The 24,851-nt window shown below is 39.1% G+C and overlaps 1 protein-coding gene and 1 long non-coding RNA gene across 5 annotated transcripts; both read left to right on the forward strand.

Annotated features, from left to right (window-relative positions):
• The first annotated feature begins 12,019 nt into the window (after positions 1–12,019).
• On the forward strand, positions 12,020–12,818 carry LOC128321781 (uncharacterized). The gene is made up of 3 exons (XR_008305294.1): positions 12,020–12,159; positions 12,363–12,468; positions 12,743–12,818. It is a non-coding gene; the product is annotated as an uncharacterized LOC128321781 (long non-coding RNA).
• Positions 12,819–13,244: 426 nt separating this feature from the next.
• LOC117599727 (leukocyte elastase inhibitor) lies at positions 13,245–20,452 on the forward strand. Of its 4 annotated transcripts, none has more exons than XM_053242350.1 (8): positions 13,245–13,386; positions 14,890–15,067; positions 17,139–17,249; positions 17,606–17,746; positions 17,927–18,044; positions 18,683–18,825; positions 19,611–19,778; positions 19,868–20,452. In XM_053242350.1, the coding sequence occupies exons 2-8, from the start codon at positions 14,900–14,902 to the stop codon at positions 20,270–20,272; spliced, it is 1,254 nt and encodes a 417-aa protein (XP_053098325.1). In that variant the 5' UTR covers positions 13,245–13,386; positions 14,890–14,899; the 3' UTR covers positions 20,273–20,452. The 4 variants fall into 4 exon arrangements, with proteins under 4 accessions (XP_053098325.1, XP_034169542.2, XP_034169537.2 ...); XM_034313646.2 differs by having other exon boundaries at positions 13,356–13,494; XM_034313651.2 differs by lacking the exon at positions 17,139–17,249.
• The last annotated feature ends 4,399 nt before the right edge of the window (positions 20,453–24,851 follow it).

Genomic DNA, 24,851 nt, shown 5'->3' on the forward strand with positions numbered 1-24,851 from the left:
AATTCATGAAAATTAAACAAATTCACAAAAATAAAATGAGATTTGCAAATAAAAAATATTTACGGATACATTTTTATGTCACAAACACAACTCTGGCATTCTTCTGTGGATCGCTTCATTTGCATTTGTGGATTTTGAAACATTTCTAGTGTCATTTCTGTGCACATAAATTCACAAACAGGTTGACTCCACCCACCGTCTGCTCAAGCCAATCAGATAACAGATAATATGTTAACAATAAAGAGGTTATTTCTTCCTCTAAAATTTGCGCTGACTCCCCTTCTGCTGTCGACATTAACACACTGTTGAAAAGTGGTGGTTTTAAGCAAATTGCAGATGATAACCCTGGTTTATCGTGGATAGAACCCACGGATGTGCTGTGCATGTGCGCCAACTCTCCGTGTCAGGGTCTGGGGCTCTTAAAGCCCAACTGCCCACCCCTAAGGAGGGGTGCAAAGCTGGGGCGAGCTGGCTGAGGAGCTCTAGCAGTGGATTTACGAGGGAGGCATACTTGGAAAGCCTCGCCCTCCTGTTTCCTCAGATTGCATTGCTGCCGCATGGAAGTGACTGAAGCCCTGAAAAGGGCTTTGGGCTCTGTCTGACAGCCCTGACAGAACCAGCCACAGAGCCCGTTCGCCCACCACTGCCAGGCCCATACTGCCACCGCAGCTCTGGACTGCACCCCAGGATGTTCTCATATTGAAATCTGCAATGACACAGATCTCTTCTCAGAGAGCTGGGTTTGATGTCCCGGCATCCATTTGCCTCCCCATCTCCTCCATGAGCTCTGCTTGATAAGTGGTGAGGAGAGAGATGGCCCTCACACCCAAGGCTCAAGATTGGTAGATCTTCCGGAAAACCGAGGCTGTTAAGCACACAGTACATTCTGGCAACAAAGCTGAGATGATAAGCCACTGACAGCTCAACTGGAGGGGGATTTGACATTCCTAAGTCCTCCGTATTGTGGACGTCCAGCCTGGAAAATCCTTTAACAGGAACCCTGTGTGAAAAGGGTTTATCCCGAAAACGCACGTGAAACGCACGTGAGGACTGAGGGAATAAGCTGTTTAATAGCCGGGCCACACAATGGTAGTCTCTTGCCATCATCTCTCTCCGCTCCCTGGCCCACCTGCTGCTACTGCCAATCAATAGAGAGATTTGCCGCCTGAGCATTCCTCACCCCCAGGCATGCGATGCACAGGGGATGAGTATCCTTCATAAGAACAAGTTGTTTTGTAGGATTTCACAAAAGAAGCCTTTCCTGAGAAGTATAAGTGAAATTGTATGTTGTAGTAAGATGAGCAGCAAGTGCAGCGCTGTCATTTTGAAGGGAAAATAGGGACTGATAGTCACCATAAAATATGATCGTTGTTGATCACTGTTTTGCAGCTTGCGGTATGACTTGGACCATTTGACAATTGATAGCCAAAGATAAATCCTTTAATAAGATATTGATTTCAAACACACATTTAAACAACACAGAAATGGTTGCAGGAACCCAAAATTTCTCTGTCATAAACACAAATATTTTATTCCTAAACAAATAACATAATGAGTATTATAATAAAGTTAAAAGATAAAACTAGATTTTGGATCAAGAATCTCAGGCTATAATGGGCACACAATCAGTGAAACTGGCCAGGTGAAGACTGGACAAAGACCAGGTGATTTTTTGCCCCCAGTCTTCAGCTGTCCAGTTTGGGTGAGTCTATGCCAATGATAGCCTCAGATTCCTGTTCTTGGCTGACAGGAGTGGAACCCAATGTGGTCTCCTGCTGTTGTAACCCATCCATTTCAAGGTTTGATGTTTTGTGCATGCTGAGATTCTTTTCTGCTCACTACGGTTGTAAAGAGTGATTATATGGCAGCTCAAACCAATCTGGCCATTTTTCTCTGACCTGAACTGTCGCTCACTCAGTGTTTTTTGTTTTTCGCACCATTCTGTGTAAACTCTAGAGATTGTTTTAGGGGCGGGACCTCTGGGATGCTGGGACAGTCCTTAAAGACTGGTGACTCTGAATAGAGAGTAAGGGCTTGGAGAGTTAAATCCAAAAAACAAGACTAAACTAAAACTGGTTACATTTTTGAGCAAATGGGTTTGGGGAGAAGAATATTTGTAGTTGTGTGTGGTCTGAAACAAATAGATAATATTCAAATTTAGACATAAATACTAAAACAACAATCCTCATTGTCAATTAGCCACAGATATCAAATATGCCATCTTTAACAGAAATAAATTATAAACAGCCAGTAAACATTCAGTTGTGACTGGCAGTTACATAAACATTATGATACAAGATGTTAAAGTAATCAAAATGAAGCTCACAGTTCAATATTTGTATGTTAATCAGCTTAAGAGCATGATAGCACATGTCATGGAAATTAGCATGTTGGCTATTCAACAAGGCAAGAGAAATAAGTATTATTTTGATCTATTATACATGTCTAAACAACATTATTAAAATATGTGCATATATTTATTTGAATATTGAACAAATAAACTTACTTTTCTTCAAGAAAGCACACAACTTGCAATGATTAGATGGTCACAGCAACCCAGCTGGTGATGTGACAAGAGCATGGTCTTAAAGGGAAGGCGTATATGACTCAGTTGTTGTCTTTCTGGGTCTGCCTGTATTTTGACTGTTTGCATTCACAAGTCCTTTCACAAATCCTTTAAACGTTTTTTTTTTTTTTTTTTTTTTTTTTTTTATTTTTATGAATGTTTTGCTGTTCTGGCGAAAAGAGTGGCTTTTTTGTGCAGGTAATGCTAGACCTGCACAAACTTGCTTCCCTCTTCTTAGCCATTTTTGCAATTACTTTTAACCAGCTGTTCCCAAAGTAATTTAGAGTGGATGTAGTTACAGTTGAATTACCTTCAATTTCATGCAGGTGCCCCTAGCAGAGTAACCACATGGTGTGTGTGGCAGGAGAGTTGATTACTCTCCTTGTTAAATTTTAGCCAATCGGAAGACGCATTGGAGGGTATAAAAACTGCAAGGGTATGTGGTTTCGTATGCGTCATCATTGGTGGACTATAACGTCATCGACACGCGATTGTTGTGTTGGAAATCGCTTGTGGATACGAGAGACGTTTTAGGGGGCTTGCATGTTCTGGCAATAGATTGCATTCTATCTCGCGTTAGAAGAAGCCTGTTGTCTGTCCTTTAGTGTCCATCCCGGAAGTGCACAACGGAGGCGCAAAGGCCGAGTGTTACGCATGCCTGGGGGCTCAGCGTCTTACGTTCTACGTCTTACGTTCTACGTTTTACGTTCTACATTCTACATCCGCATTCTCCATGCGGGTTTTACGCCAGTGTTTTTGAGCGTTCTTTAAGAGTGTTTCGCGTGGGAGTGCATTACCTTTCGGCTGACATGATGCTTTAGTGCATGTTTTGCTATCTAATTGACCCGCGGATAGAGTATGATCTCGAAGTTTAACGTGCTTGATAAATAAACGTGAATTGGCACGTTGGTTTTAAAAAGTGAACTCGTTCTGTTTGTGTAAAACTTTGATAACCAGTAGCTGAGTCTTAATGTTCTTTTTAATGTGCCCTAATTTCCAGTACTAGTGTTGACTGTTCTACATTATTTTGTTTCTTTTCTTTTTGTTATTTTTATTGTTAATATTGGTTAATTATTTTTAGTTATATTCTGTTAAAGCTTCTGTGTTTTTTTTTTTTTTTTTTTTTTGGAACTGTTTGATTTTCTGATTTATTTTATATTAACTTGTGTCTCTTGTGTTGGCAGGAATTGAGGCTCTTTCATGGTGCAGTGCTTCCTTCACGGGTGTCGTGCTCCTTGGGAGGTGGTTGTGTGAGTGCACTGGGTGTGTGTATTAATTGCAGAAAGTGAATTGTTCCATTCGAGAATAAGAGCCTGTCCGTGTCTAACTGTCATTGTTAAGAGATGCAATCTCGGATGTTTGGGTGCATAGTGTGAATGAACATGGTGTTGCTTTTTAACATTGTAATTCTTCAGTTGAAATAAAAGATTTTTATATGGGAACCCACTGTTTCTGACCCTGTGTGACAAGCGAACCTGTGCGAGCCTTGTTGGGCTCAGTTTATTTTCTTGGGCGGTGCCCAAATGGCGTTGTCGGAAATTTAAGGGTTTTTCATCTAATTATATTGATTCTAATTAGAGGTTAGTTTGGTAATAGAACTACCTCATCTACATTTGTGTTCTTCCTTCCCCCCACTGGCACCACATGTGGATTAACTGAGAATAATCTTAAGTGTCCAAATACTTTGGACAGTATATCTATTTTTTTTTTAGATATATTTTTAAACATAATCTATTTTTTGGGAAATGTTTTACTTGAAATACTTAAAATAGCCATCACAATGTTTAATATACATACTAGTAAACAGCACTCTACTGGCATACAGTTAGTTTTATAATGACTGGAACATTGCATGGATGAAACAGCAGAGTATAGGGCAGGATTAGTTTATTTTATGATAGCCTGTAAACTCTAACCTTTATTTGATTTTCCACTTGGAAGTCTGTCAACAGGTGGTGGTGTTCTCACCCTCAACCTGTTCGTGAGTCCATGTCAACCTCTTGTTTTGCAAAGGAGAGCACTTTTAGTCTTAAGTCCAAGCCAGTTATAATATTTGAAATATGTTAAAATATGATAGAGAACAGTAGAGAGTAAGAGAATTTATAGCAGGTTGTGTGCATGTAGGAGACCATGAACTTGGTTCCAGGTGTACATACATGTTAGGTGTATTGCACCTATTTTGAACCCGATCTCTCTCTATCACACTTGTAGTCTATGGGTGATTAACATGGACAAAAATTTCAACACTCTGCCCTGTACTAAGAAAAGAATGTTTACTGACTAAGCCTAACCTCAATTATTAAGGAAGTCTAAGGGTTGTCAATAAAGTTTTATATGAAAGAATTTTTTCATATATTTTTTCAGGTTCAATTTAATCTCACAGCATACACACACACAGACACACACACACACATTACAGAAATATGTCACATCAACATGCAAGCTCAGTGTCCCCACCTCAGGGCAGTGGGGTGAACTGCATTAGAATACTGTTTTTATTCATTGGCTTTCAATTAATTGACTTATATAGTTGTTTTCACACATCTATCATCAAATCTGTGTTTGTAATATCAGTTTAAACTATGGAGTAGCTAATTACCAATCCTAAAAACTAGTTTACATATAATCTGATGAAAAAAATTGGACACGGTGGGGACACATCAATAAGCAAGAAGCAAGAAAGTGGAAAAATGAATTAGCATTAATTTCTTTCTGCTCTTTAAATTTCTTCTCTTCTCTATTTATGTTTATATAGCACTTTTAACAGTAGATATTGTCACGAAGCAGCTTTACAGAAATCTGGATATACACTCACTGTGCACTTTAATAGGAACACCTGTACACCTACTCATTTATGCATTTATCCAGTCAGCCAATCATGTGGCAGCAGCACAATGCATAAAATCATGAAGAAAAAGTGTGATCTCTGTGACTTCAACCATTGCATGGTTGTTGGTGCCAGATTGGCTGGATTGAGTATTTTGGAAAGTGCTGATCATCTGTGATTTTCACACACAGCAGTCTCTAGAGTTTACACAGAAAAACAAAATCAGTGAGTGAGTGAGTGATAGTTCTGTGGATGGAAATACCTTGTTGATAAGAGAGGTCAAAGGAAAATGATCAGAGTGGTTTAAGCTGACAGGAAGGATGTAGTAACTCAAGTAAACACTCTTTACAACCGTAGTGAGCATCCAAACATCTCAGCATGCACCAAACATCGAACCTTTACATGCACATGAACTTTAATGACATCCCATTCTTAATCCGTAGGGTTTAATATGGAGTTGGCCCACCTTTTGCAGCTATAACAGCTTCAACTCTTCTGGGAAGGCTTTCCACAAGGTTTAGGAGTGTGTTTATGGGAATTTTTGACCATTCTTCTAGAAGCAGTTTTGTGAGGTCAGGCACTGATGTTGAATGAGAAGGCCTGGCTCGCAGTCTCCGCTCTAATTCATTCCAAAGGTGTTCTATCGGGTTGAGGTCAGGACTCTGTGCAGGCCGGTCAAGTTCCTCCTCACCAAACTCGCTCATCCATGTCTTTATGGACCTTGCTTTGTGCACTGGTGCGCAGTCATGTTGGAACAGGAAGGGGCCAGCCCCAAACTGTTCCCACAAAGTTGGGAGCATGAAATTGTCCAAAATGTCTTGGTATGCTGAAGCATTAAGAGTTCCTTTCACTGGAACTAAGGGGCCAAGCCCAACCCCTGAAAAACAACCCCACATCATAATCCCCCCTCCACCAAACTTTACACTTGGCACAATGCAGTCAGGCAAGTACCGTTCTCCTGGCAACCACCAAACCCAGACTCGTCCATCAGATTGCCAGACAGAGAAGCGTGATTCAGCACTACAGAGAACACGTCTCCACTGCTCTAGAGTCCAGTGGCGGCGTGCTTTACACCACTGCATCCGACGCTTTGCATTGCACCTGGTGATGTAAGGCTTGGATGCAGATGCTCGGCCATGGAAACCCATTCCACGAAGCTCTCTACACACTGTTCTTGAGCTAATCTGAAGGCCACACGAAGTTTGGAGGTCTGTAGCTAATGACTCTGCAGAAAGTTGGCGACTTCTGCGCACTGTGTGCCTCAGCATGCGCTGACCCCGCTCTGTGAGTTTACGTGGCCTTCCACTTCATGGCTTAGTTGCTGTTGTTCCCAATTGCTTCCACTTTGTTATAATACCACTAACAGTTGACCGTGGAATATTTAGTAGTAAGGAAATTTCACAAATGGACTTATTGCACAAGTGGCAACCTATCACGGTACCACGCTTGAATTCACTGAGCTCCTGAGAGCGACCCATTCTTTCACAAATGTTTGTAGAAGCAGTCTGCATGCCTAGGTGCTTGATTTTATACACCTGTGGCCATGGACTCCTCAATACCTAGAACTGGACTGAAGGAAGGAACACACACACATACATATATACACATACACACAACTGAACATCCTCCATGCACATGTTTTACACATGTTTTGCACATGTTTTATGCTGCTGCTGCTACTGTTATGTTTACACATAATACAATACCATTATGTTTACATTACTTCAGCTATTTGTATCAAACTCTGTATTATTTCCACTATTGTCACTTGGCCACTTTCAAACAGAACTGCGTACTGGTTGGCGTTGTAGTTATTGAACTGTCTTGTTCTGTCTTGTGCGTCCGCACGTTTGCACTTGTGCACTTTATGTTTAATTTATGTAGTCCCCGTAGTTCTGTGTTGTTCTGTGTTGTCTTATGTAGCACCTTGGTCCTGGAGAAACGTTGTTTCATTTCACTATGTACTTGTATATGGCTGAAATGACAATAAACTCCACTTGACTTGACTTGATGGAAGTGATTGGAACACCTGAATTCAATGATTTGGCGGGGTGTCCCAATACTTCTGACAATATATTGTCATTCCAGTACTAATTGTTAATGAAGGCAGCGGGTTGCTGAAGATACACTGATGGCTACTTTTAAATATAGAAATGTTTTGCTGTGTTATCTTAAGGATAAAAAACTAATATTTTTCTTTTTATACGTATTTATACCATACTTACCTAAATCCTTAACTTTAACAATTCATCGTAGCTCACTAAACTGATTTCAGAATATTAATCCACTACAAACCACCCACAGTGTGTGACTAGTCCAACATTAAAAACCTTTGTGTCTGTTCAAAGATCGTTGTAGGCTCACAAATTTTCACATTATTTTACTGCCAGGAAATCTGTCTTTAGGTACATCCAGTTGCACAAGCCCTGACTGCCTAGACTTCATTTATTTTATCACACTGTCTTCAACTGAGAGCAGTATTGTTACAGAATCCCCCCATGGACATGCTACATGTTTACAGTCATTCATTCATTTAGGAGTCTTTTCTGACATTATGTTGATTATGACTTGGCTTAGGCCGAGTGAAATAGTCCATTTCAATGCTTCTCAGACTACTCGCAGTTGGTCCACATTTTTGCTTTATTCCATCTAGTAACACATCTGTGACAGTTATTTGGTGTTCTTGATTGCTTATGTTACAAATGTAGATGTAAGTAGGTAGAAGTTGGAGTATGAGTAATGTAGAGTGCAGCAATGTAGACCATAATAAGAAGATTTGTATGAATTTTTTAAGGTTCCAAGAAAGCCTGGAAAGCTAAACATGCTTTCAGTGTCATGCCTCTAAAGCAGCCTGTTGTTGATGAAGAAAGTATAATGCAATTCACAGAAATATGAATTGTTGCATTCAGTCATCAAGGGTTGTTGAGAGGCATGCAAGTCTTATAATTCTTGCAATACTGTGTGACCAATTGCTACGCATCCTGTTCTGTCATGTGAACAGTGTGTAGTGTGGAAGCTGTTGATAATTCACCAGCCACTCCGAAATCCAAGTTATCTGCCTTCTGCAATGTTCTTCACTCCTCTTCTCATTTTTTCAGCATGGCAAATAAAGGTAAATGACCATCAAATTAACAAAAGGAGTCCCAAAAACTAATTGGAAGGCTATTCTATCGCTGGAGGGCTTTGTAGGAAAAAGCTCTGTCCCCTGCTGTAGTTTTTATTAGAAAGCATCTTTCCAATGCCTTTGTCTTAACAGTAATAAGACTGAAATAATGCTCGTTGGTTCTCCTCATCAGCTTTGTAAAAAACCTGGCTCTTTAAATTTAATTTGCGGATTGCTCTGCTTTGGAGTTTCAAACAAAACTAGGAGTTATATTTGATGCAAGTTTGTCCTTTGATCCACATGTGCAGAATACTGTTAAAACATCCTTCTTTATCTCAGAAATATTGCAAGATTGATCAGTACTTTTGTCTTTTCTCACATTGCAATGCGCTCCTTGCTGGGGTCTCTAAGTCTACAATAAATAAACTGTGGTATGTGCAAAATTCAGCAGCTGGAATCCTGACTAGGTCCAGGACAAGCGATCACATCACTCCTATTTTTGAGTTCTTGCACTGGCTCCCTGCCAGGTTTCTTGTTGATTTTAAAATCCTCATGCTTACATACAAAGCTTTGCATGGTTTGACTCCCCAATGTTTGGCTGAGCTTTTAACCCATTACACCTCAAAACGTGATCTCCGCTCCTCCAATTCTGGTCTTTTAACTATCCCTTAGACTCGTTTAGGTATTGTGGGTGATAGGGCATTTTCTTCTTGTGCTACAAAACTGTGGAACTCACTACCATTTGATCTTAGAGAAGCCTAGTCTTTTAGTGTATTTAAATCTTCTCTCAAAACTTATTTCTTTAGAATAGCTTTTCCTTGATGAATTTGTTTTATTATTAACTGTTTTTGATGCATGCTTGTATACTTTGTTTTATGTACTTCTGTTTCTATTTTCTTTTCCTATGTAAAGTGCCTTGAGAGGCCTATATATATAAAGTTTTATTATTATCTTATCTTACCTGACCATTAAATTCAGTAATTTTTTTTAATAAATGTGTGGTGCTGGTATTCCAATTGTTAATTAATGGAAATAAAGTCAGTAGTTTTGTGCTGATAATGTAAGCAATCATATTAATATATTATTTGTCCATATTTAATCCATTTGAGGTGTGGTCTTAAGAGACAGTTAAATATTTTAAGATTTTTACCTTTGAGATCAAATGCTTGCAAACCTCATTAATAAAAAGGCTTCATTGTGTTTGCTTACACAAGGCCACTTACTCAAACATCAGATAACTGGGTAGCGTGTAGAGGAAGGTGTGGCCCTTTTTAACAACTGTTTGAACAGTTTCTATTTTGTAAAGATATTGTATGTCGTAATCTGTTCGAAAACTAATAAACGTGGAAAAATACTGTTTTACAGTTGGTGTAGGCCTTGTGCTTCAACAAACCAGTGAAGCCTAAGTCTGATCAACCAGCAAAAGTAGTTTACAGTTCAAGTTCACTAATGTTGCAAAACACTAGACTATTCAGTCAGTTAAGGTCACAGAAATGATGAAATGCACAGAAAAAAAAAACAAAAAAAAAATTGGTGTGAAAAAGTGTTGGCCCCCTTCCTGATTCCCAATCTTTTTGCATGTTTGTCACACTTTAATGTTTCAGATCATCAAACAAATTTAAATATTAGTCAAAGATAACATGCATAAACACAGTTTTTGAAGGTTTTTATTATTAAGGGAAAACAAAATCCAAAACTACATGGCCCTGTGTGAAAAAGTGTTGCAATCAAGAAATCACTTAAATAGGACCTGCCTGACAAAGTGAAGTAGACCAAAAGATCCTCAAAAGCTAGACATCATGCCGAGATGCAAAGAAATTCAGAAACAAATGACAAAGAAAGTAATTGAGATCTATCGGTCTGGAAAAGGTTATAAAGCCATTTCTAAAGCTTTGGGACTCCAGTGAACCACAGTGAGAGCCATTATCCACAAATGGCGAAAACATGGAACAGTGGAGAACCTTCCCAGGAGTGGCTGGCCGACCAAAATTACCCCAAGAGCGCAGCAACGACTCATCCAAGAGGTCACAAAAGACCCCACAACAACATCCAAAGAACTGCAGGCCTCACTTGCCTCAGTTAAGGTCAATGTTCATGACTCCACCATAAGAAAGAGACTGGGCAAAAATGGTCTGCATGGCAGAGTTCCAAGACGAAAACCGCTGCTGAACAAAAAGAACATAAAGGCTCGTCTCGGTTTTGCCAGAAAACATCTTGATGATCCCCAAGACTTTTGGGAAAATACTCTGTGGACTGACGAGACAAAAGTTGAACTTTTTGGAAGGTGTGTGTCCCATTACATCTGGCGTAAAAGTAACACCGCATTTCAGAAAAAGAACCTCATACCAACAGTAAAATATGGTGGTGGTAGTGTGATGGTCTGGGGCTGTTTTGCTGCTTCAGGACCTGGAAGACTTGCTGTGATAAATGGAACCATGAATTCTGCTGTCTACCAAAAAATCCTGAAGGAGAATGTCAGGCCATCTGTTCGTGACCTCAAGCTGAAGTGAACTTGGGTTCTGCAGCAGGACATTGATCCAAAACACACCAGCAAGTCCACCCCTGAATGGCTGAAGAAAAACAAAATGAAGACTTTGGAGTGGCCTAGTCAAAGTCCTGACCTGAATCCTACTGAGATGTAACTAATCAGCTAATTAACAACCCCTCCTGAATCAAGATCAGTGTGATGGAGCAAGTAAAACACTAAAATGTGCAGGACAGGAGGGACTCCAGAACCAGTGTTAGGAACCTGTGCTCTGAAGACATGCACATTTAATCATCGTTATTTCTTTATAATTGTGGCTCTATTTAGTTGCTACCCTAGCTTGGTTTCCTTCTTCTGATATGTCGGGATTCCGATTGTCTACTGTGATTATAAAGAAGGAACATCACAGGACGCATGGTGATTTTGTTGGAATTTCACCCATATAGTACATTATCATAGCAAGATATGAAAATTTCTTCATTTTTGTGGAGATGGGTAGAAATCCCACAATCCTTGTGGGAGTGAGAGCAGGAAAATTTCTCACAGAATGGAAGAAAACACGTCTAATTGTACATTAGGTAGGATTAATTTTAATTACTTTTATCTTGAATAATGAGAAATATTGAATACAGTGTAGCCCAGCTCAGGTTAATTAGGTTAGCTAGCCTGGATAAGTTGCAAACGCGTCTCTACTCCTATGTGTTATCAAACGAGGTACTCGAGATGCTTTGTCATTACAGGTCGCTGTTTGGTCTTATGGCAGAGTTGGCACTTTATTTTATAGTCAGTACAGCTGGTATGATGAGTCTGTCCTTGGTGGTCTAGTGGCTAATGCTCCCACACTCTTACCAGTGTTGGCCAGGCTCAATTCCCAGTCAAAAAGCCAACCCAGTGTACTCTGAGTGCCAGTGCCAATCCCAGATAAAACCTGTGCCAAATCAAACATGATCTGCTGTGTCAACCCCTAACGGGAGCAGCTGGAACAACTATATCTTGTGTGATGACTAAGTTTATATCAAATGGCCAGTAGATTGAGATGCTGGGTATAGAACAAAGTAGAGTCTTTCAGTTAATGTAAAATGATTAAGGACCGATAAGAATTGAAAGAATGTTGCAATATTAACATGATCTACAAAAGAAATATACTTTAGAGAGACAGCAGGTGTCCCCGTCGACAGGTAGATATTAGTTTTGCATTACAATCCACAGAAGTAGTAATTTGGTAGTTTGTTTTAGTATTGCTGCTAATGTTTTACTTTTGCTTCTGGTCTTCTAATAATGCTAACAGTTGTACAAAATATCAGCGTTCTTGAAAGTCCGGTTGTCTGATCAAATTAGTGGACCTGATCGGATCTAATTCGCAGTTGTTGATAATTTGTAGATAATACCTTCATAAAAAAGAAGACAGAGAGAGAAAGAGAGAAGAGAGGCTGCTAAAGCCAGTGCAACATTACAGGGCTGGATTCAAAGCTCCAGCAAGCGAGCAGGTAAATCATTATATACATTATTTAACAAACAGTTCTTCACTGTAAAGTATATTTCCCATCATAATCATTTGTCTTAGTTGGTAGTAATCTATAACATATAGCATATTTAGAATATTTTATGAAAACCATATTAATACTAGTATACATAATAATAATAATAATAATAATAATAATAATAAAAACGAATATACTAGAAATATTCTAAATGAGTTGAATCTTAGCATATTACGGATATATGCTGTGTAACAATAAATGACATTTCTAATACTTCCAGTCCAGGTGAAGGCAGAGGCAGGCTCAGCGGGTGAGGGACAGCCCACTGAGCATCAGGAGCCAAATCAGACAGGTACAGGTGAGAGAGTTATACTGAGTGTGGGCTATCTTCTCTTTTAATCGGATATTTGTACCAATAATTTGTAGTTACAAGCTTGTCATAAAAGACTTTTAGTCTTTTTAGCCCCTCAAAATGTGTGTGCACGGCCCTTTTTCTAATAAAGTGCTCCGTGAGTGTATACTACTATACTAATCATCACCTCACCAAGCTAAAGCATAAAACTACATAGCTGTCACTAGCCTAAGCCTGGGCTAGCCATGCTGGTATTGGTAAATATGTTGTATTTAAAGGTGTGTTACAGCACCTTATCAAAACTACTACAGTTTAAAAACATTTAAGCTATCATTTCTTTCCCTTTCTGTAGATAGTTACGCGTTCGCGCACTACACATAATCCGCCATGTTGAAATCCATTACACTCGCGTGACTTTCCTAAACATACGACGTCATTTCCTGGACTTGCCTCCAACGAGGTGGGACTCAGAGGGGAGGGGGCGCTGAGAAATGATATAAAGTCACACACACTGAAGAACACACATGACATTTGATCAGAAACCGGATCACTTGTGCAGTGCAGGAGCCGCGGTAAGTGTACTGAAGTATTGCAGTGAGTATTCTGCAGTTATTGCGTTATCTCCAGCTGTCATTACACGGCTGTTTGTCAGGACGATAGTACATGCAGGTAGTTACCAAGTAAGTATGAGGTCTTGTTTTTTAGTTCATAAAGTTTCTGTGAATGTTAGAACTATTGTCGTCTTATTAGCTGATAAGACCTGTATCTTAGTCAGGCGCAGGTCCTGAGTCGTTATTGTTAATGGAGTAATTTTGCTTTTTAAGTAGTCTTGGTGTGGAGGTTATGCGACGGGGCGTGGTGCAGATAGTCTGCTGCAGACCGAAGTCTGTCCCGATCACGGAAGAGAAAGTCGGAAGCTCCATGAATCCTCCATGCAGAACTGTTAAGATGGACAGTGATCAGGGAGAACGGGGTTGGTTGTCACCGCACTGGCTTATATTTGGTGCACCATGGGAGCCTGTTTTTAAAATGTTGATAATAAAAATATGTGCAGAAGTCAACCCTGTTTGTTATTCCCTTGATCTTATTTGACTTCTTTATGATTGTTACTATTACTATGGCCACTTATGGATATTAATTTCTCTATTCCTCTACATCAGAGGTATGCATATTTAAATATATATATATATGTATATATATATATATATATATATATATATATATAAGATTAAAAGTATATACTATATAGATATAGTATGTATATAGATTAAAAGACTCTATCAGACACTTAATTCTACTCCTTTGTGTAGGAGCTCTGCATTTTCCCATCGGATTACCCTGGAACGAATTATCACTCATAAATAATGTTGATTGGCAAATAAAGCCAACTGACATATGAATCTGGAATAACTGACAGTTGCACAGGTGCTTTGGACTCTCCAATATTAACTGACACTCTCTGGAAGCCCCGCCCCCTTCGCTCATCTCACATTAGTGATTTTTTTTTTTCCCTGTGCTTGAAAGATAATCTGATGCAGTGCCCTAGCTTTCTCTCAAGGTGAAAGGAGAATGTTTTGACTTCATTAATGTGAAATAAAATTGATCAGTGTGTTAGCTAACATTAGATACATATATATCGTTAACAATTAACTTTATTTATCAGGGAGGCCACCAAAATGTTTCAGCCAAAATTGTTCAAAAAAATGCATTTTTGTTTTTTGCCAAAAGCGAAAAAATGCTGATTTTTTTTTAACCAAAAAGAAAAGATTATAAAAGCCTACAACAAGGTGTTAAAACTAAAACTTTCCTAATAATTTCAGTTGTAATTAAATGTTTAATGAAGTTCATGTTTGCTTTGCTCTGCTGCACCAGTTGGTAATCAGACATGCTCAAACAGGTTGAGCAGCAGATCAACCATGAAAAATGTTGGACATGTGATTTGTTTAAAAAAAAAACAACAATTCAACAATATCGAAAATGCAGTGTATTATGTTTTTTTAGTAGCTTTTTTTTTTTAAACATCCAGGGCTTTCTTTGCCATTCTATTTAAAAAAAATATATGTATTTCTCCTCAGATTTTGCAAAATGGACTCTGGTTCAGTGGCAAACAACTACTTTGCCCTTCAACTGTTCAGCAAGATCAAGGAAGGCAACAAATCCAACAATGTCTTCTACTCTCCTCTCAGCATCTCTTCTGCCTTGGCCATGGTGTCTCTAGGAGCTGCAGGCAACACAGCAGCTCAGATGGCTGAGGTCAGAACAAAAAATAATAAAGATGCAAAATAATTATAATTATGTAATTATAACATAATATTATATTAACACAATAATTACATTAATACATATAAGACAATAAAGGTTAATAAACATGGAGTAAACAAAGGTCAGAACATGACTGAGAGCCAGTGTAGCATTGGAGTGGAGAATGGGAATCATCTGGGAAAATGTGTTTTGAAGGTGGGATGTGGAGTGAGATTGGTTAAAACTTAATTCCAGAGAGATGCTAGAATAGAGAAAGCACAGTTACCAGTGCTGTATGGCTTGGTAGCAGGAATAGTTAGCAGTCACGGAGGAAAAAGAGGGAAGGTTTGGGTGAGTAAGTGTTGGTAAGGAGAGACAAGCTCAGACATGTAGGAGAGAGCAAGACTGTTGAGGGTTATTGAGGGTATTTTAGTCTAATATTTTTGCATATTATTTTAAGCTATCTGTACATTTCCACCATTTGTACATTTGCACCATCTGACATGTAGTTTTTGGATGAAACAACATTCCATACATTCCTTACCTGTCCTTGGTTTTCTTATCACAGCTTAACTGTCGTGTCCCTCATGCATTTTTTTAGCAGTTAGGTATCTTGCATGTATGCGTGTTCACGAATCAGACCTGTTAGTTTGCATACTTAGAGATTTGTGACTGTTCAATCACATGGGTAGCCTGTGAATATAAAGGCCAATCCCAAAGCCATTGTGCTGTTAGCATAAGTGAGTGTTTTAGTGTTTGGCATGCTGAGACTGAACTAACTAGCATAGTTTAGTTTCAGCATATTAATCCACTAGAAACCATCCACAGCGTGTGAACTAGATCTACATGAAAAAGCTTTCTGTTCACAGATCTTTGTTGGCTCACAAATTTCCACATCATTTTACTGCCAAGATAACTGTCTTTAGATATATAGTTGTCTTTAGATAGACCCAGTTGCACAAGCCCAGATTGCCTAGACTTCATCACACTGTATTCTGCTGAGAGTGCAATTGTTTACAAAATCTCCCTCATCAGCTCAGAGGTCACTGACCTTTAAAATGAGTACATGCTTTATTGTCATTCAGTCATTTAGGTGTGACTGTGTTATGTTTCTATGGTTACTCCATTGCTGTCAGCCATAATCTTATCTCTCATTATGATGTTGACTTGGCTTAGGCCTAGTTAAACAGTCTATTACGGTGTTTCTCGGGCAACTCCCAGGTGGTCTACATTTTTGCTTTTTTTTCCCAAATCTCCTAGTACAGCTCTTCCAGGTATTTGGTGTTCCTCATTGCTTATTTTATAAATGTAGTACCACCTGTCCTGCACATTTTAGTGTTTTACTTGCTCTACCATGCCCACTTCAGTTCAGGAGGGGTTGGTAATTAGCTGAAAATTTCTTCATTTTCTGTGGAGACAGGTAGAAATCCTGTGCAGCAGATTGCGGAATTGAGAGTGGGAAAATTTCTCAACTTATGCACATAGGAAGAAAGACTCATCACGCAAGAGCCAGTCAGATGGGCCTTGGCAAAGGTTCTCACCATGTGTCACATCCACTGCTTACAAGCAGTGTTTTAGCAATATGCCCCCAAAGCAGTTTGTTGCTGGTTAAGGAAGTGTGACTCACTTCACTGCAATTGGAATTGTTGGAATCTGTCATCAAGGGTTGTTGAAGGGTTGTTGTATACAGTGCAGTAGTTTATAAATGATGTTTTACCAGACACTCCTTGCTTGCAATGCTTCTTAATAAAATGGCCTTTTTGTGCTTGTTTAGGCAAGACCACTTACGCAAAGCTTAGATCATCATGGAATGTGAGTAGGGTGTAGGGGAAAGTGTAGCCCTTTTTATTTCTGTACGAACAGTTCCTACTGTGCAATGAATTTGTATATATAGTATAAAATACTGTTTCATGGTTTTTAAATCCAAATATATATATATATATATTTACACACACACATGTAATATAAATATGTATATGACCATGGTGCAGGCACCAAACAAATTTTATTAATGTTCACGCAAACAACTGGTATACGCAATGAAAAGGGTTTTGCAATTCTGATGATTAATATGTTACTTTAGGTCTTGTGCTTCAACAAACCCAAACCAGTGAACCCTAAGTCTGTTCAACCAGTTGCAGTCCAACAGACACAACAAACTCAGAAGTTCCAGTTACCAACGGCTTTACCAAAGGTTATTGGATGCAGATACTCAGTGGAGGCACTAATATCCATGGGGGAAAAGCATTATTTTGGCAATAACATTGGTGATGGTAGTTCATGGCATACATATAGGTGCTTCTCCTTGGTGGCGGATAACTGGGATCTCGTACTGCCCTTATTTCTTTGCATTCGTACTACACAGCTTACACATTAAAAAGTATGACGTATATGAACAACAGTTTTCACTTGTGTTTACTCATTTTACTCATGATTTTTTGTGTGACTCTAAAATTCTCTCAGGATGGAGTTAATCTTCACTTACCATAAAGATTTCTTGCTCTTTTATGTTTTGGTAACTTGGATTATATCTCCATCCATATTACCTAGACTCTGCAACACCACAAAGCCAAGGACGACATCCACGTCAGCTTCAACAAGCTGATGAGTGAACTGACCAAAGCAGGGGCTCCGTATGCCCTCAGCCTGGCCAATAGGCTTTATGGAGAGCAGACCTACCAATATGTGGAGGTAAGATGTCTGGATACAAAGATGTGCAAAATGACTGACCTTTCTACAGTATGCACTATGAAAAAAAAATCATCTCACAATTTTATTTTATTAGCATTTATTCTACAGCAATTGTTGATCTACATGTATTTCATTGTTTTGAATTGTTTTTTTTGTTTGTTTGTTTGTTTTTTTAAACAGAAATTTTTGAGTGACACAAAAAAACACTACAATGCTGATCTGGAAACTGTTGACTTTATATCAAATGCAGAAGCTGCACGTGTCAATATTAATAAGTGGGTGGAGAAGCAAACAAAAGGTTAGTAATTAATGATATTTCTGAAATTTACATATATAATATATTCATATAGTATTTACACCTTCATGGGAAATAAGATAGTTTGGTAAACAGATTGTAAGATCCTTGAAAGTAACTTCACTGCATCAAACATTCCCAAAGACGGAATGTCATAAAGTCAGATACCAATTAGCTTTAAACTTTAGAAAATCCACTTGCTCATACGTTGAGCCATGATATCACAGGTAAGTGGAGCAAGATCATATAAAGGGCTCTTGTGACTTTGGGGAAACACAGACAATAAATTGTCTGTATTTTATAATCATACATGCTCGTTAAGCTGATTAACCTTTTCTATCCATGTTTACTTCCTACAAAGCAATAATTCAAACCTACTTTGCTCCCCCGTGATCTCAATGATTTTCATTTATATTATTTTGTGCTACTGCTACTACTACTACTACTAATAATAATAATAATAATAATAATAATAATAATGATGATATTGATAGTAGTAGTAATAATAGTATTAATATTATCATTATAATATGTTCTACTTAAATGCAGTACAGATAATGTATTCTTCCCGTGCAATGTTTCTCCATGAATGTTGTGTCTGCTTAACAGTATGTTTTTGTGAATTGAAATGCTCACAATAGAAAAGATCCAGAACTTGCTGGCAAAAGGAACTGTTGACAGTTTGACCAGACTTGTCTTGGTGAATGCCATCTACTTCAAGGGCAGCTGGGAGAAGCGGTTTAAGGCAGAAGCAACAAAGGAACATCCTTTCAAGCTGAACAAGGTGGGTGCCATGCACTTATTAAAAAATGCAGTCTCTTACCATTTCCTCTCCTCTATCCTATCCTCTCCTGTGAATTTCTGTCCTCTCCTGTTCATTCCTGTGCACTTCTCTCCTCTCCTGTCCTTTCCTGTGCATTCCTGTCCTCTCCTGTGAGTTTCTGTCCTCTCCTTTGCATTCCTGTGCACTCCTATCCTCTCCTGTGCACGTCTGTCCTCTCTTGTGCTCTCCTGTGCACTTCTGTCCTCTCCTGTGCTTTCCTATGCACTCCTATCCTCTCCTGTGCACCTCTTGTCTTCTTTTGTGCACTTCTACCTTGTCTTATGCATTCCTGCCCTGTCCTGTTGAGTTTTGTTAAAAAAAAAACCTAACATGATCACAATCCTTTTTACTCTCCTCTCCTGTGTACATCTGCCTTTTTTCTGTGCACTCCTGTCCTCTCCTATGCATCCCATCCTTTTTTGTGCACTCCTGCTTTGTCCTATTTTGCTTCGTGAGAAATTGCACTGATCTGGTGTGAGAATTGCAGTGATATCTAATGTCTAAGTAACAAAATATAGACATATCTAGTCCAAGATCTGACATTTAGAAAAATAAAAAGTAAAAAAAAAAAAGTAACAATATAACTTAATTACATTAATGAAATGTATTCTCTGTAGTGGAGTTAAAAACCATCCAGTTAAAAATCACAGCATATTCCCCCATGTGAAAACAGTGATGATCTGTCACGCACATTTGTGAATTTGTGAAATAATATATTTTAATGTTTTACATTTGATTACATGCAGAAAGAAACTAAACCAGTGCAGATGATGACTCAGAAGTCAAAGTTTCCCATGGCCTTTATTCCTGAGGTGCAGTGCAGGATTCTTGAAATGCCATATATAGGCAACGAGCTCAGCATGCTAATTATGCTGCCTGTTGAGATTGAAGATGATACTACCGGCCTTGAGAAGGTAAATTGACATGCTAAATTGACATGCTTTGTAAATCTACTTAATCAATGTATCAAATTAATTTTATATATATTCATATATATTCTCAGCTTGAGCAACAGCTCACCTATGAGAACTTCAAGGAGTGGACACGGCCCGATATGATGGACATTGAGGAGGTGGAGGTGTCTTTGCCGCGGTTCAAACTGAGTGAAACCTACGACATGAAGGAGCTGCTCAAGAGCATGGGCATGGTAGATGCATTTGACATGGGCAAGGGTGATTTTTCACGCATGTCTCCTTGCAATGATCTGGTGCTCTCCAAGGTGTTGCATAAGTCTTATGTAGAGGTGAATGAGGAAGGCACTGAAGCAGCCGCGGCTACCGGGGCCGTCATGATGATGCGTTGTCTCATGCTTCCAAAGGCTTTTGTGGCAGACCACCCCTTCCTCTTTTTCATTCAACACAAACCAACCGGAAGCATTCTCTTTTGTGGACGCTTCAGCTCCCCTTAAATTGCGATGCTCTGAAGTGCAGCTATAACTCTATGCAGTTTGATGTCATAGATAAATAAGTGTGTACTGACTGAACATGTTTAGATAATGACAATATACAAAAATATCAATTGACATATTTCCAAGAAAGCTCTTTGGCAAATATTACCTACATGAAATAAACATGTTATTGACATCACATATCAGTGTTTCATATTAAACAATATTGAAAACAACGCTGGTGCAGCAAGGTTGCGCAATGGGTAGCATTGCCATCTCACAGCTCCGGGTCCCCTGGTTCAATCCTGAGCTCGGTTCCTGTCTGTGGGTGTTCTCCCTCTGTTCATGTGGGTCTCCTCTCACTGTTCACAAGCATGCAGATAGGTGGACTGGCTACACTAAATTGCCTCTATGTGTGAATGAGTATGTGAATGTGTATGGTGAACTGCAGTGGACTGGCATTCCGTGTTACTGTGACTCTGACCAGGATAAAGCAGTTACTGAAGACGGATGAATGAATGAATGAATGAAAACAATTGAAATAACAGTAATAGGTCTATTTAACATTAATAGCTTCAATTAATTATTATTAATTTGTTATCATTAATTAATTAATAATAACATTAAATAATAGTCAGGTGTCACCATCTACTGTTTTACACTTTTTAACCAATTGATATGGAGATACAGGAGCCACTTGAAACTAAATCTTTTCTGCTGTCTCAGATAAAGCAGCAGGCTGACAAAATGCAAATAAAATTCATGGAAAAGTCTATTCACTGAAGGGGGAAGTAAATGGGATGAGAAAATCTGGCATGAAGGAACTTCTATCTATTAAGTAGCTGTTATTTTACTGCTTGGTGTACACCTGGAAAAGCATCTGTCTCATCCACTGACCTATGCTAAGGTTTTTGTGCTAAAATTCTGTTTCTGGAGGAGACTCAACAGGGCATTTATGATCCATGTGCAGAAGGTTTATTATAGTAATGTACGCAAATCCAAGATTTGCCTTTTTTTGTATTCAAAAGGCCGATCCAGGTCATATACAAAGCTTCATAGACAAAAACATTCCAAATCACAATTCCAAGAATGAGAGTACACACAGGGGCAGAGGCAGGTATACATTAATCCACAATGGATCAATTCTGCTGCCCTCTGGTGGTGTGGTGGTGTATTGTCTATTACAGGTGAGACAGTACCTCTGGTATTCACTATTCTGTTAATAAATAGTATGAATATAAACTACGTGAGACTACACTGAGAGACTCTAACTGTGGGCAAAGTGTAAGTACATTTACAGTACCTGTTGCGACCACTAACATATGACTTTACCTTGGCATACACACCGTGTGTTTCTTTTAAGCACAGTCATATCCTCAAGGCAGAACACACTGTTGAACAAAATAGGGCCAGCAGATTTGCTCAAAGTGGAGCACAAGAATGAAAGAATGTAATCAAATTTATTGATTGCTTAGGTGGCGCTATATTTACATGGGTGCACCGTAAGTACATGTGGGTAGCTGATAATGAACAAAAATTGTGTCTAAAAGAGGTGCAGTAAAATAAATTATTTCACACATCATTTCTAACAAAGGGAAGCCAATATTTTACAATGACAACATACAACGAGAATTTCATTTTATTGAAACTGGAGCCAGATCAGTTGTCTCCTGTGTTATGTAGTTTTGTAACATACCATATTTATTGTTCCTCTTGAACATGCTAGAATCTAAGGATCCTTCATTTTCCAATGAACCCTTTTTTCTAAAAGTATAGAGATAGTCCATAACACTGATTTTTTAAAAAAATTTATATAATATCAGGTAACAGCAAGAATCATGATGTCCATACATTATATTAACAGAATCTCTTTCTCCCTTATAAAAGCAGTGTCACCATGCTTCAGACTATCTTATCATATCATATATATCATGGAAGTGCTCTCCCTAATGCCTTTTAAATGGTTGATACTCTTTACTTGGGGGGTTTTGTAACCACCAAAGTATGTTGCGGCCTCCAGTTCATGTCACAGGGAAGGAAGGCCTTTATGGTAAAAATTGGGAGCAGTGGTCAGCCCAATGATTGGACATATGAGTTTACAACATTTCGCCATTCACTCCCATTGTGCTGTTTACAAGCTTTTTTGGGGTGAAATGCTGTGCAGCAGATACAGCTGGAAGGGCAGTGGGCTTGCCTCTCACCAACCCATGTTAGTGATGGATACGTACATGAGCAAGCACACTGACATTACCTGAAGAGCAACTTAAAAATGCTGCATCAGCAAGTACAGCATTAATTAAGTACAGCATTAAGTACAGCAAGGCTCCACACAGTTTGTTAAATATGCTGCCCTTTGCTTGGTCTGCAAGAGATACTTTTAATGCTGCAGTACCTCGCTTTACCTGGCAAGAGTCCTTGCCTCCCTCCAGGTAGCCAGCACAGAACATGTTATTGGTGGTCATTCAAGGGTATGAGTTATTACAATCCCTGTCAGAAAGACCTGGGACCTCCAGACACTGCAGGTTGCTGATCAGCAGCTGCAAAGAGATAACCCAAAATAAGAATTTTCACTGGCACTCATGGTGTTTCTCCATCCAAGTACCAAGAATGATGCAAGAATAGGAGATCAACTGCTCACTTCTTCATTCATCTGGATGTGGCGCTCACCCAAACAAACTTCCTTTCAACTAGAGATGGGAAGGAAAATGTACTACATTCTAAATTTACAGATGCATTTTATTTTTTAAAAGATTTTCCAAAATGACTACTTTATTAATTATAAGATAAATAACTTACAGTTTGTACAATTTGTACAATTTTTATTTACTTACAGCAGACACAAGCCAGTTTTGATTGATCAGAGAACCACCCCAGAACTGATAGCCAACATTCAGAGACACGTGCCAATGCTGGGAGTAGGGCGTGCACTCAAACTGCAAAAAAAAAAAAAAAAAAAAAACTGTACAGTGGACATAAAAAGTCTACACACCCCTGTTAAAATGGCAGGTTTTTGTGAAGTAAGAGAATGAAAGTAAGTTAAATCATGTCAGATCTTTTCCCACCTTTAATGTGAAATTGAAAAGTATTCAAATAAAGTGAAAAACAATTAAATTTTTTAGGGAAAAAGGAAAATAGAAACTTACAATAACCTAGTTGCATAAGGGTGCACAGCCCTAAACTTATACTTTGTTGAAGCGCCGTTTGATGTTATTACACCACTCAGTCTTTTTGGGTAAGAATCTATTAGCATGGCACATCTCGCCTTGGCAATATTTTCCCAATCTTTCTTGCAAAAACATTCTAGATCCATCATATTGTGAGGGCATCTCCTGTGCACAGCCCGCTTCAGGTCACCCCACAGATTTTTAGTTGGATTCAGGCACTGTATTTCTTGATTAGAATGTTTAATTCTAGAGTATTTGACTAACGAGTATTTGAGTAAAGTTTGACTGTCAGTGTAGTCTGACAGCTAGGAAGTAGTTTAGGAAGTGGGCAGTGATGATGTTACACCTGCCTTGTGTACAGTGAAGAGGTAAATGAAGCAGGCAAGAAAGAACAAAAAGAAAACAGTTTCAGAACTGCATGGCTGTAATGAACAGTATGTGGGAGATGGTTTAGGATCCATGTCCCAGGCTGGCGTGACAACTGTTTAGTTGATTTTGCACAAGATCCTCGCAAGCTCCACAACATCTTTTCTTCACTGCTCAACCCTCTGGCCCCACCTGCTCCATCCTCTCTGACTGCTGAAGACTTTGCCACTTTTTATGATGAGAAGATTGGAAAAATCTGTCAGACATTCACTTCTACTCCTGCTCCTACACTACACACTAAGGATTCTCCTTCTCATTCACTGACACAGTTTTCTAAACTAACAACAGAAGAGATCCTGCAAATCATCTTATCCTGCAATCCTACCACCTGCCCATTGGATCCAATCCCTTCCACAATGCTCCAGACCATCTCTCAAGACCTCCTCCCCTTCATCACCACTATCATCAATGGCTCCATAACATCTGGTCATGTACCAACTTCATTCAAAAGAGCAAGAGTTATTCCCATCCTGAAGAAACCCACTCTAGATCCCTCTGTCATCAGCAACTACCCGACCGGTATCACTTCTCTCTTTTCTTTCTAAAACCCTTGAACGGACTGTCTATAATCAGCTGTCTTGCTATCTCTCGCAGAACAACCTCCAAGATCCCAATCAGTCTGGCTTCAAACCGGCACACTCCACAGAGACTGCCCTTTTGGCAGTCACTGAGAAGCTACATGCCGCTAGATCAGCCAAACTGTCTTCAGTTCTCATCCTCCTTGACCTTTCAGCAGCGTTTGACACGGTGAACCACAAGACTCTCCTATCCACCCTCTTGAGCCTAGAAATTTGTGGTGCAGCATGGCAATGGTTTGCTTCCTACCTGGAAGATCGGTCATATCAGGTGACATGGAGGGGATTCACATCTGCTCCTCGCAGACTCTCCACTGGTGTTCCACAAGGCTCAGTACTTGGTCCTCTCCTGTTCTCCCTCTATACTCGATCTCTTGGTACGGTCATATCCTCACGTGGGTTTTCATAACACTGCTATGCAGATGACACTGAACT

Source organism: Pangasianodon hypophthalmus, chromosome 19, assembly GCF_027358585.1.
Source record: "Pangasianodon hypophthalmus isolate fPanHyp1 chromosome 19, fPanHyp1.pri, whole genome shotgun sequence".
NCBI lineage: Eukaryota > Metazoa > Chordata > Actinopteri > Siluriformes > Pangasiidae > Pangasianodon > Pangasianodon hypophthalmus.

Bases quoted from the DNA above. Each gene is read 5' to 3' on its own strand.
- LOC117599727 (XM_034313646.2), top strand. The intron at 15,068-17,138 runs GTCAGAACAAAA...ATGTTACTTTAG, and splicing joins CAGCAGCTCAGATGGCTGAG to GTCTTGTGCTTCAACAAACC. The intron at 17,250-17,605 runs GTTATTGGATGC...CATATTACCTAG, and splicing joins TACCAACGGCTTTACCAAAG to ACTCTGCAACACCACAAAGC.